Raw genomic sequence first — 13,316 nt, forward strand, 5'->3', positions numbered from 1 at the left:
GAGTTAATAAGTCAAGTTCGTCTTCCGGAAAATATAAGTAAACATTATTTTTATTTAAACACTATTTTATTTGGTAAGACCTGCACCAAGGTCACTGTAGTTTAAATAAATTTTAAATTTACAGGAAATGCTTTTAGTTTTAGTTGAGATATATATATATATATATATATATATATATATATATATATATATATATATATATATATATATATATATATATATATATATATAAAATTAATTTTATTAAATCGAATGTATTAAATCAAAAGTAAAGGGAAATGACCGAACTCACTCACGAAACTCATTCAACAAAAAAATGATGATAATAAAAAAAATACAGAATTGTTTTTTTTAAAGACCGAACTATTATAACTCTGTTTTGGTATATAAAACACACACACACGCAATCACTGCTTAAAATTATAGGCAACTCACGTTATATCTTTTTTTCTGTTACTAGCCTTCATTTATGAGAACGAAAGTATTTTACATTTGCATTTGATGTGACGCTTTAATTATAGATGGAAATTTTCCAAATTCGTACTTATTTGATTTAGTTGTTGTTGTTGTTTTATAAACACTTAGGTTAAAGTAAAAGTTTGTTATATTAAATGTTTTTTACATCCGTTCTTGTCCTGCTTGTCTGACGTAAGGCAGTCGTCAGTTGGTGACGCTGTGTCTCTTTGTTGGCTTAGCAGCAGCGGCGACGTTTTGTTGTTATTTTCGCCGCAGCTGAAAAACGGGCTCGGATCAACGTTTCATACGCTATAGACCTTTAGGTGTGCTTGTCACTTGCTGATAACCGCGCTAGGAATGGACTCAGACGAGGGTTATAACTATGAATACGACGAAGACGAGGAGGAATGTAGCGAGGACAGCAATGAAGAGGAACCCGACGACGACACCCTGGAGCTCGGGGAGGTGGAGTTGGTCGATCCCGTGGTGGCCGGCGGGGAGCGAGATGAGTGCGGTGAGACTGGCGGAGGGGGCCACGGCCCGGGCGAGGAAGAGGAGGAAGACTACCGTTTCGAAGTTTTGACTGCCGAGCAGATCCTCCAGCATATGGTCGAGTGTATTAGGGAGGTCAACGAGGTCATCCAGGTAGGTATTTTGGTATGACAGCATCAGGAAAGATCGGGGTCCTAGCGTAAAAACAGGCCGTGGATATTAGCTAAACCATTAGCCTTCCAGTAGTATACTTGTTATAGTTGACAGTTTAAGAACAATGATGAGATTTATAGAAAACTAAACTTACATATATATATGATAATGGCACTATGGAACTTGGTAGTTAAAATGAAGACATGAAAATTTTTCCTATATATGTGAAGGTAAAAATTTCCATTAGGACTTTTCATCCAGGAAGTAGTCCCATCCCTAAGTTGGCAGCAACGCTTGCTAAGCTAATGTTAGCTTGCTGGCTACCTAGCATCTTACAGCAAAAGCTCTAGACCAGGATGGCGTTAAGTGCCAGCTCCTGTTAGACGACAGATAGTGTGCGTTGAGCAGTTAACTGAAACTTGGTTTTTCAGAAATTCTGCATTTCTAAAGCTAAACCTTGCGTTTAGTGTTATTTTAACGTTGGACCCAAAGGCTTGGCCAGCGGTAAGTTAGCAAGTGGGATGCTAGCTTAGTTACGCTTATGTAAAAGAACGGGTTATGATAATTTCATTTTTTACCAATAACATAAAAAGTTACATTTTGCGATAGCTTTCAATGAAATTTATGAAGAAATTGGGGGAAGCTCTTCGCTTTAAGCTAGCGTTAACCTGGGCCTCCATTTCCTTTCACAGAGCTTCACTTGAGCTCAGAATAAAATGGAAATGATCTTGATAACTCAGCATCCAGTTTGGTATCTGAGAAAATGCGTTGGAGTTTTGTGTTGATTTCTATATAAACAAGCCTAAAAATTAAAATTGGCCAATAATGATACATATTATTTTTCTATCCTATGGCCGCATGGCAGTTTCTTTTCTACAGCAAAAACGAGTAACACGGTGATTTTATCCCCGTTAAATATTGTTTATGTTTAATTATTAAATTTTCGGGGTTTTGCAGCACCAACAAATGCCTTTTAAAGTTAATCCATACATAGACCTTCTGATATGAAGTTTTCGATGTAGAATGTGCTTCAAAAAGCCAGGACTTTATTAACATGCATTGGCTTCATAGTGGTCAAGTTTACATCAACTTTAGTCATCGGTACTGAGAAGTACTACTAATCTTTTGACCAACCCATTCATATCAACGTGGTTAGATAAATTAAAAGAACATTTTGCAATGGAACCACAAAGAATAACAGCTAAAGGAAGTGTAAAATTGAATCAGTGCCCTTCTAAAAGATACCATCATCATTGTTGTATGTTTTGCATATCTGTTTTAGGGTGTGTTAGTGTTAGCTAGGTGTACATAATACAGTCAGAACATAGTAAATATGTTGTCACTCCTTTCCAATGTTATGATTTTTGTTTCTCAAGGTGTATCCTGACTTTATTATTCCTCCAAGGTGAGCACCAAAGTAGAGATATACAAGCAGGGCTGTTTTTCTGGGCAAATGAACAGTCCATTACATGGTTAGGTGGGATTTGGTACAAACCTGGACCACTTTCTTTGAAATTGCAAAATGGGCATTGGGCTAGGGAGACAATACACTAATTTTTGTTCACTTCTTTATATTTGACACACATATGTGCAACATATACATGTGGTCTCCTTAATCTCACAGATATTTGCCAAACAACTAATTATTATGTGTTATATGGATAGTTTGGGAGTATAGCTTTCCCCATTTTTAAAGAGCAGTTTGTAACTTGGGTTAAACACTATTTAGTACCTTACAGTAATTTCACATTATCACTAAAGATGTAGTCAAAATTAAGTATTATTGTGTCTTAGAATACAGAGTTATTCTAATCCCTGAACTATAGTAAATGGAGTATAATAAGAAATATTTGTATTAACAGGTACATGGAGAGAGGTTCCTCATCATCCCTAGTGCTTTCCCTAAACTGTACAGCCTTGGCACTGGACATAGTCCATTTTATGCTACTGTTACACCATCATCCACATTTTCAGATAGTTTGTGAGATACCTGTTACACATTTAGAATACAACAAACAAACTATGTGTATACTACCTGTTTCTGAACCTGACACGCTTTATAATTCCAAAGTATTTTCAGAATGATGGTGTAAGCCAGTGGTTTTCCTGGTTCTGAAAGGCCTTTGTGGGGAGTGACATGGCCAAAAGCATGACTGGTCCATTTACCGACAAGGGTGTGAGTTAGCATTACTTTATTTGGAAGAAATGTAAACGTGTTTCTGGACAGCTCCTAAAAATGATATAGTTCTTGGGTGGGTAAGAACACATTTAGCAACATAATTCCATCAGATATGGAGGTGATTTTGCTTTGGCTCTGACTAGAGCTTCTTTCTGGTGGGTGAATCCTTGCATCCTTTCTTTACCCAACTTAAAACACTTTCATATCAATGTGTAGGCTTCAGTAGCCTAGAAATTTTATTTTTATTTTATTTCCCCCCAGGCAAAAGATCTACAAAAACAGTACTTTTATAGGTGTTTATACATCTATGGCTCTCTAACTGCAATTTGGACAGAAAGTCCTTATATTAAGCCATAAATGGGACTGGATATATATGATCAAGCATGATGATTAAATCCATTTTGTAGGGTATTTATTAGTTTGAGTCATCAGAAATCACAATTGTCACATCAGTGGGACATAAGTGCCACATTTGGCTTCATCCAGTGTAATATGCATACAGACTTCTAAAGACTAAAACCTTCTGTTTATTTAAAAAATAAAAACTGTCTCAGTTGTGTCTGTCTGTCTTTAACAGCTACTGTGGTTATAAGAAAGGAATAAGTGCCTGAGTGTGCTTCATTGAATAGCTGTAATGAATACAAACTTTTCTAAATATATGGTCTATTATTATGGCCTTAGATTGTGATGATTTAATTTTGTGGTAACTTGTAAAGCTGTAGTTGCTTTGTGTTGTATTTAGTGTAATGGGAAGCTGTTTTTATGTCCATTCACTGATGTACATGGGTGAACAGCAAGATCAAATATGATAACTTGCTTATGTTTTCTAACCCTATTTCTAATGTGCAAAATAGTTTAATGTCCTGCCATAGAATATATTACCTTTACCTTCCTAATTCAGTACTTATCTTTAATCAGGCTTTAAAAGCTGAAAAGGCCTGAAAGCCATTACAACCGTTGGATCCTCTAGCTCATTGAAACTAGTAGAAGTTGCAAGTAAAAATCAAGTTTCTCACAAACTATTTCTTGTTCCTTTAGAATCCTGCAACAATAACACGCATTCTTCTCAGTCACTTCAACTGGGATAAAGAAAAGCTCATGGAAAGGTAAGAAATTCTGAATTACATTCTTGGCCACTTTTAACTTCCTGACAAGTGTCAACCAAAAGGTTCATAGCAGAGCGTATCTAAAAGCTTATTTTATTTCAATCTATTCAGGTATTTTGATGGTAATCTGGACAAGCTTTTCTCTGAGTGTCATGTCATTAACCCGAGTAAGAAGCCCCGAATACGTCCTCCAATCAACACTAGATCATCGGCACAGGACATGCCATGTCAGATCTGCTATCTGAACTTCCCCAACTCTGTGAGTCACATAATGACACTAACATGGAGCTCCACTATCTTAACGTGTTGTCAGGCAATTTAATGCACACTTTAACTTTTGTAATGCAAGCGGAGAAACAACAGGAGAGCATCATCAGAGGCAGGGACATTGTAATCCTGTTTTGTTACAAATGGGGAAACCCGTTTTATTTTTTATATTTTAAAGACTAGTTAAAAGCTTTGCTAAAAGTCATTTAACATAACAAAAGGTGGTTACAACAGCTAAGAAAATAAATTGCTAGGATTTTGGTTTCTTATACATGTTATAAGATCTTTATAAACAGATACAAACTTATCCCCCCCATACAATAGCATTTTTTTTCAGCCACATTTATTCAGTAATAGCTCCTCCCCATGAACAACCTTGGATTTGGTGACTCTGTCATCAGGCCAGAGTGACATTAAAAATACAAGGGTGGAAAAACAAATTACATTTTTACATCTCTCTGATCAAAGCTATAGATAAGGACTCAGTAGCTGTTTTATAAAAACTGTCCTCCAATAACAATATTAATAAAAGAATTGTTCTTTGAATATAAAGCTGTTCAATAACATAAATGTCACTTGTCTGTTACATTTCTTTTGTTGAATGGATTCTAAGAAATTCCCAAAAACATATTGTATGCCAAATTTATTTTATACCAGTTATACCAGCCACTGCTTTATTTAATGCAGTGCACATTGCAGTCTTCTCAAAACAGAGGTGCTTGGTGTTTTAAAAAAACTGGTAAAGGAACCTCCTGGGTGGAAAGGGTTTAATGTTAAGGTGAAAATGGATCCGTAAATAAAAGGCACACATCATCATGTTTAGTTCTTCAGTTATGATGATGGGATGTCAGAACTATGGATTACCATAACTGTCTGAATTTAGAATATTATCCTTTGGAGCACACATTTCAGTGTTATTTCAATCAGGTTGTTAAAACAGTGTGTAAAATCCAGGTGATGTTTTTCTTAGAAGGGTTTTCACTGGCCTCTGAAGGCCTTTCCTACCTGGTTACTAATTTTTTGATACCTTGTGTGTTTCATTCCAAATTATAAACTATCAGCTTTTTGTTGATACTGTTTGTTTAACAGTATTTTACAGGCCTGGAGTGTGGACACAAGTTCTGCATGCAGTGTTGGGGAGATTATCTGACGACCAAAATAATTGAAGAAGGAATGGGACAGGTATCTACTTCAAAATTTTAAGATTTATTTAGAATAGAACTTGTGACTTTATGCAACAAGTGGCAATGTCCATTTTCTCTTAATCAACAGTAAGAGGGCACCAAAAGTCCTCAGCAGTTCTCGTCTACCTTCTCGCTTATCAGCCTATGTGCACATACAGATACTAGTAGCCACTATCCAACCAGTATAATTTACAGATCAACTCATTTGATATTAGGATTGGATATCAGTGTAATCCTAACTCAAAAAGCTGAACTGTATATCCATGACAGTGGGATAGTGTGTTCAGTTCAACGCTGTTGTTCTCTGTTTGTTACACCATGCGTCAGCACCTCTGCTTGGAAGTATTTCATGTCTGCAACATCAACATTTCTTTCTTTGTATCTTTGCAATAATTTGAATTGTTCATGTTAGTTTAAGAATTTCAGACCCTCCCATGATGAGTCGTTTGGTCTTCTTGCTCTTTTGCAATTTTTCAGTACTTTGAAAAGCTGTGACGAGTTCTACGTTAGCTATTCTATTCAGTCATTGACACGCATCCATACACTCCTTTTAATTTATACATGTAACGCAGATAGACTTTCAAAGAATGACACAGTGGCTGTAATTTTGGGGGTTTCATTGTCTTCACTTGACATTTAGACAGAGTTTGTGTTCTTGTAACTGTCACAGGGCAAGCCTAAAAAAGTTAAATCAGAAAGGGCAGCTGCTCTTCCTCTTCTTTACCGCTGTGATCCACCAAAAACAATTGAAGAGGGTGCTATTTGACACTGCCTTTACTATTTCAAAAGGTGGTTCTCTAATTATCTACCTTCTGTGTTTCCTTTACAGACCATTTCTTGCCCTGCTCATAGCTGTGACATTTTGGTTGATGACAACACAGTCATGTGAGTATCTGTGCATATATTTTTTTATGTTGTTACATATTGGGCATTGTTCAATGAAATAGCAATAGCAATACCAAAGACATGCAGCTTGTGGGGATAGGTTAATTGGATAATCCAAATTGTCACTAGGTGTGAATGTGCGAATGAATGTGAGTGTGAATGGTTGTCTGTCCCTGTGTGTTAGCCCTGCGACAGACTGGCGACCTGTCCAGGGTGTACCCTGCCTCTCGCTCTATGACAGCTGGGATAGGCTCCAGCACCCCCCGCGACCCTGAAAAGGATAAGCGGAAGCGGATGGATGGATGGATGGGATATATATATATATATATATATATATATATATATATATATATATATATATATATATATATATATATATATATATATATATACATATATATATATATACACATATATATATATATATATATATATACACATATATATATATATATATATATATATATACACATATATATATATATATATATACACATATATATATATATATATATACACATATATATATATATTCGATATAATTTGAAATTGTCATTAGAACTCATGAAAAAAAGGATTTACTGTGGTCAGAGCAAGGGAGTGTTTCCCATAGTCCTCTTCATGCAGTCAGAGCACTTCCCCTTCTCACAGCTACTGTAGTCTTTTTTTTTTTTATTTCATGTAATACATTCTGTTTAATTTTGCAGTTGTAGCCAGAAGCTTGTAAAAGTTATAAATACATACATTTCAGTCATATAGTTAAATCCATATAGACATCCTTTATTGATTCCTTTTTATTTTTACCATATTGGTATGAATAGAAACCATATGTTAAAAGGATTTCTACCTGTTGTTTTGCCTTGTAAAAGAAACCTATCAGTACAAGGCTTTGAAGTTGACCCTTTTTGTGTTTTTCAGTGTTCATGTTCAGTGTAAAGTCCAAAGAAATATACCTGAATAAGCACGGACGCTAATCTCTTGTACCAGCTCTTAAGCTGACAGTAATTGTCTTAACCTACATTCTGATATTACCAGCTACCAAGAGACCTTACTGTATTTTCAGTAATCAGTTTAGGCCATGCATTCAAATAGAGTTTGCATATGAACTTGTACTTTTCTATTTCGGAATGTTGCTTCATAATGAGATAATATTCACATGTCAGCTTACAGTAATACTTAGCGTTACTCAAGAAAATATGCTATCTTTTGATGATCTCACCCATGTTTTGTAATGATGGCTAATAGATTATTTGACTGCTTCCACAGGCGCCTCATAACAGATTCAAAAGTGAAGTTGAAGTACCAGCATTTAATTACAAATAGTTTTGTAGAGGTAAGAGATCTTTTTTTCTTCTTCTTGACAGTATTTCAAGCTTGAATATTAAACTTTGATCAGTAATGTGAGCTGCTGGGTTGTCTCTTAATTGCCCCTTGGGGATAAATAAAGTCTTGTGAATCTGAATATGTGTACTACTTTGAAAAGCAAAAAATCTTATTTCTCCCCTCTGAGTCAAATTTGTCTCATTACTCATTTTAGTGCAATCGACTGTTAAAGTGGTGCCCTGCACCAGACTGCCATCATGTTGTCAAAGTCCAGTACCCAGATGCCAAGCCAGTGAGGTGCAAGTGTGGACGCCAGTTCTGGTAAGAGAGAATTTTTTATTATTTTAAAACCTTTCTTGTAAATTTATTTGCAGTTTTTGAATAATGTGTTTGATATTGCTCCCTTTGTTTCAGCTTCAACTGTGGAGAAAATTGGCATGATCCTGTGAAGTGTAAGGTGAGCGAAATGGAGATTATTTTCTTACCTTAGAGAAAAATTATGCTTTGGATTCAGCTTCTTTTTAAGAAAAATATTAAGATTAGCATTCAATACATGAATCCATTTCCTTCTTCTATTTTAACGTGTTTGCAGTGGCTGAGAAAATGGATTAAAAAATGTGATGATGACAGTGAAACTTCAAACTGGATTGCAGCAAATACCAAGGTGTGGATTCTGAGTTGTTTTTTTTCTCTCATCTAGTTTTGTGTTATGTATTACGTTTAAATAAGATTACACAATGTTGAAGTCCCTATATTTTTGTCACGTATTTGTGTGCTGATAACCTGTCATAAAGTGTGCACACCTTACAGACCTGACAGTTGTTGACAATTAATGTTTACAGTCATCAGTGCATAGCTGTGAATGATAGTTTTACAGGGCCTTGCCCATTGTTGCTTCATTTGTTTCTGCAGCCTTTTTCTCAGTCTATAGCATGAATCATTTCCTTGAATTACTGTTTTTAAATAAAATTAATGTAATTTCATTCACAGGAATGTCCAAAATGCCACGTGACCATTGAGAAAGATGGTGGCTGCAATCATATGGTTTGTCGAAACCAGAACTGCAAAGCTGAGTTCTGCTGGGTCTGTCTGGGTCCATGGGAACCACACGGCTCAGCCTGGTGAGAATCACTAGCTCACATGCTTGTTATGTAGAGTCTTTTGTTTTAGTGTCTGCTGGAAATGTCAGAACAGGGGATGACTTTTTTCCACCTTTTTTTGTTGTTGTTGTTGTTGTTGTTGTTGTTGTTTTTCGCTACACTTAAATGACAGCTCAGGTTTCTTACTTCCTCCATCATCACTTGTTTGGGTTTTTTGGCCCTAAAAGATGTAGAGATTAAAATTCAGATTTTCTGTGTTAGAGTACCATATGAATGTGAATTTGACCACCTTAAACACACATAGTATAGCTTATCAGAGAGAAGAACATTACTCTTTTCATCTCAGTTATATATTTTTAATATTTCAGGTACAACTGCAACCGCTACAATGAAGATGATGCCAAGGCAGCCAGAGATGCTCAAGAGGTAATCAGTTATATTGAAGCTTCAAAATTTTTGTACGTTATTCTATTTGCCATATGTATAAACTCAAGTAGCCTCATCTGTTGTACCAAGCATGGTTTATGTTCCAGTTAACGCTTACATCTAAAAATGAATTACAGTTATTCTTGAAGGGGAAAAAATCATGATTAAATAAATAACGTGACATTTCTATAGTTTACAGTAACTGCAACTAAAATATATCTGTATATTGGATATCGTTTTATAAGGAATTGCTGATAATTACATGATGATTAAGACCTGACAAACAGTTGAGACATTTCAGTATGTCTCTGATATTCCAGTGCCCAGCGAGAAAGTAGAGTGACAGTCTATTATAAGTAAAGATGAGCGTGCTCACAATAAAGGAAGTCCATGCTGTGTGTGTATGTGTGTGTGCAGCGCTCCAGGGCAGCCTTGCAGAGGTACCTGTTCTACTGCAACCGCTACATGAACCACATGCAGAGTCTGCGCTTTGAGCACAAGCTCTATGCTCAGGTCAAGCAGAAGATGGAGGAAATGCAGCAGCACAACATGTCCTGGATTGAGGTGCAGTTTCTGAAGAAGGCTGTGGATGTGCTGTGCCAGTGCCGCTCCACACTCATGTTCACTTATGTCTTCGCCTTCTACCTCAAGAAGAACAACCAGTCCATTATTTTTGAGGTAGGGCAGTTTTTGGCTCAGATACACTAGTGTGATTGTACCTTTTTTATATGAGATATTTACTATCGTGCTGGAAAATTTTGGTATTATTTGCAGCGGGCATGAATGAATCCAACATGGCATACGAACAAAACTGGACACCTCACCAACCCCAGATGTAACACCTTTTAGCTTTCGACTTTTGTGGAAGCTGTGTTCGTCTCTCCCCCTCTTTCATTCACACAGTTTTTATCTTCATGGATGAACTAAGTGCTGAAGAGCTGTTTTTTGTTTTGTTTTTTAACTACTTTATTAGAAATTCTCATAGATTAGACATTTGTTCCTTTAACTCTATTGTATAGTGGAACGTTGCTTATCTGATTATAATGCAATTATCACTCATCAGAACAACCAGGCAGACCTGGAAAATGCCACCGAGGTGCTGTCAGGCTACCTAGAGAGGGACATCTCCCAGGATTCCTTGCAGGACATCAAGCAAAAAGTACAAGACAAGTACAGGTCAGTGAAGGAAGAACTGTACTGGTGCATGCCATGGCTGACTTTGTGTGTTTTGGAGCTTAAAATTTGTCCTGTGTCTGTAGATACTGTGAGAGCAGGCGAAGAGTGCTGCTACAGCACGTGCATGAAGGCTATGAGAAGGACCTGTGGGAGTACATTGAGGATTGAGAACACGTCCCAATGCAACGGACTCTTGAGTATCTTGACAAACTAGAGCGCTGATGCAATTTAACAGGGCAGCACAGGCCTTCTGCCGCCTCTCCTTTGGCAAACCAACCACTTTTGCATCATTTTTTTTCTGGATTTGTTTAACAAAATCTTCAAAGTAAATTATATTTAAATAAAGGGTAGAGTAATAAAAAAAGTGTACTACAGTATTGTTAGCAACAGAGTGGAGGGTTGAACAAGCAGAAGATCCATATTAAACAAATACATCCTCTTGGCTTGTATTGTAATACCTCCCCTGAACTTGTTTTCCTCATGTTTTTTTTTTTTTTTTTTTTTTTTTGTGTTGTTTTGTTTTTGTTTTGTTTTTTTTTTGCTTGTGAATCTTTTACTCTGTTTTGATTTTGACTTTTGTTTTCCCATCAGTGTGAAAATGTTTTCAACACAGCTTTAATTGTCCTGGCCATGTCTGCAATGTCTGCAATATGTGGTAAAGATCCTTGTCTGAGTGGCTGAATGTTGATAGGCTGATTGCAAAGGGGCAAAGACATTTCAGGGGGGAAAAAAAGGAAGAAAAAAAAAACATAAAAAGAACAAAATAGCGAGTCTGTATTTTTCAATTTGTAAATAGTCCATATGCATGGAAGTTCAAGAGCAAGAGTGGCACGTGTTTGCATAATTTTCAAATATTTATTCTTTACCGTGCTTTTGCCATGTAGGTTGAGTCTGTCTACTCTCCACAGACTGTTGATGTTTGGAGGTCTTTGGCAATAAGATATTCGTCCTGTCATCTGCAGTCCCTTCAGAGCAGTCCTAAGTTATACCTAACCAGTAACTCAACATGGAGACTGACAGAATTGGCTTTAGTTTCCAGGTAATCACATAAAGGACTCAGTGAAAGTGCACAGAGGAGCAGGATAAAGTTTTACAGGTCAGAGGTGAGGTAGAACGCACCGGCCCAGTGTCTCTCTATGCTAACCTTTTGTTGTACCCCCCCTAGTTGTTTTTAGAGGTGTTTAACATTTAAGAACATTACTAATTATTTGCAAGAGCCAAACTGAGTGACATTCACTCCTTTTTTTTTTTTTCCCCTCTTTCCTGACGTGGCTTGAGGTAGCCCTCCTTAAAGCTCAGCTTGCACCTTGAGAATTGAAAGAGGGTAATGGAATGTACTGACAGCGCGGCGTTGCACTGCTGCTAATTGGGCTCGATCACTGTCAAACAGGGTCAGGCATCTGCATCACTCTTGCAGGGAATATTGGAATGGAGGTGGTAGTGGCATCATCTCCATTCAGGAGCTCTCTTGCCTTGCAGTGAGACTGAACATTGCTTTAATTGAGCTACACAGATGGACATGTGATCCTTAAGGAGCTGAGGGAGATGGGACAAACTTCTAAAGGTTGTAGGAGTGTTTTGTAAAGCTGTTATGCTTTTTCATTAAAGACTGCATTTTTTGGTTGTTTTTTTTTTGTTGTTGTTTTTTTTTTTTCGCACGTGTGTTGAGGTTTTGGCATTGAAATGTCAGTTCCCCTCAAGATTTTGCATTGCTCTATGTGGTGGTTGCTCTGGTTGTCAAGCTCTCTGCTTGTAAATGCTTGTTCATCTGTTCTCTGAAATATGGCAGTCTTCAAAAAGACTGACTGGAGGGGACGCGATTATACAGGCAGTGATACGAGTCTGAAGATGACACCAAAGTGTCAGCCATCACTGAAACACATCCTTTGCCCCAGTTTCAGATCTTTGGGGAATTCTTTCCCAAATGCTTCTTATGTGTTCAAACGCATTATTTTATCCTAGCAAATTATAAACTGTATTGTTTATTTGAATAAATGTCATGACAAATCTAATTTTTTGGAGTACTGTGTGAGTCATTAGAGTAGGTTTTCTCTCATCTTAATTACCTTAACATCCATGAGTCACTAATTCCCCCTTTTTTTTTTCTTCTTTTTTTTTTTTTAAAGCAGTGTTGTGTTCTGCAGACCTTGCCAGACTGTCTTCCAAAATGACATGGAATTAATTTGATAACTTTTAAATAATAATTTAAACTTTTTTAGTTTATTCAGAGTGTTCTATAGCAATCAGGTGGTTTTGTTTTGTTTTTGTCATTTTAATTCTCTCAAATCCTAAACTTATGATGATACAAGGTGAATGGATAAAAGATGGGCTGTTTTCTCCAAGCTGTCTTGCAGTAACACCAGCTGTAGCTTTGCTCATTAGGCTAATGTACTCTCCAGGGTTTTCATTGTGTCTGCTAGTAGTTCATGAACATCTCAGCTTAACGGTTGGAGTAACAGAAGCAGCTACTCACATTAAATTGACATCCAAAAGACTATTAATAGTTTTATAAATATCTTCAATTTGCACTATCAAAGATGTCTTGGTAGTGTAAAAAATGTTTGGGGTG

General features: G+C 36.6%; 1 protein-coding gene across 1 annotated transcript; it reads left to right on the forward strand.

Moving 5' to 3' along the window:
* Positions 1–652: 652 nt before the first annotated feature.
* Positions 653–12,759, forward strand: arih1 (ariadne ubiquitin-conjugating enzyme E2 binding protein homolog 1 (Drosophila)). Its single transcript, XM_006789276.3, has 14 exons — positions 653–1,101; positions 4,319–4,386; positions 4,498–4,645; positions 5,743–5,835; positions 6,667–6,722; positions 7,989–8,055; positions 8,260–8,366; positions 8,460–8,502; positions 8,638–8,709; positions 9,036–9,166; positions 9,514–9,571; positions 9,989–10,249; positions 10,635–10,747; positions 10,831–12,759. The coding sequence occupies exons 1-14, from the start codon at positions 814–816 to the stop codon at positions 10,913–10,915; spliced, it is 1,590 nt and encodes a 529-aa protein (XP_006789339.1). The 5' UTR covers positions 653–813; the 3' UTR covers positions 10,916–12,759.
* Positions 12,760–13,316: the final 557 nt, after the last annotated feature.

The sequence above is a fragment of the Neolamprologus brichardi genome, chromosome 7, assembly GCF_056152115.1.
Source record: "Neolamprologus brichardi isolate AB-2024 chromosome 7, ASM5615211v1, whole genome shotgun sequence".
Classification (NCBI taxonomy): domain Eukaryota; kingdom Metazoa; phylum Chordata; class Actinopteri; order Cichliformes; family Cichlidae; genus Neolamprologus; species Neolamprologus brichardi.

Excerpts from the sequence above, each read along its gene's own strand:
- arih1 (XM_006789276.3), top strand. The coding sequence starts at position 814 with ATGGACTCAGACGAGGGTTATAACTATGAATACGACGAAGACGAGGAG. Across the intron at positions 1,102-4,318 it reads AGGTCAACGAGGTCATCCAG|AATCCTGCAACAATAACACG; the intron begins GTAGGTATTTTG and ends TTGTTCCTTTAG. Across the intron at positions 10,748-10,830 it reads AAAGTACAAGACAAGTACAG|ATACTGTGAGAGCAGGCGAA; the intron begins GTCAGTGAAGGA and ends CTGTGTCTGTAG.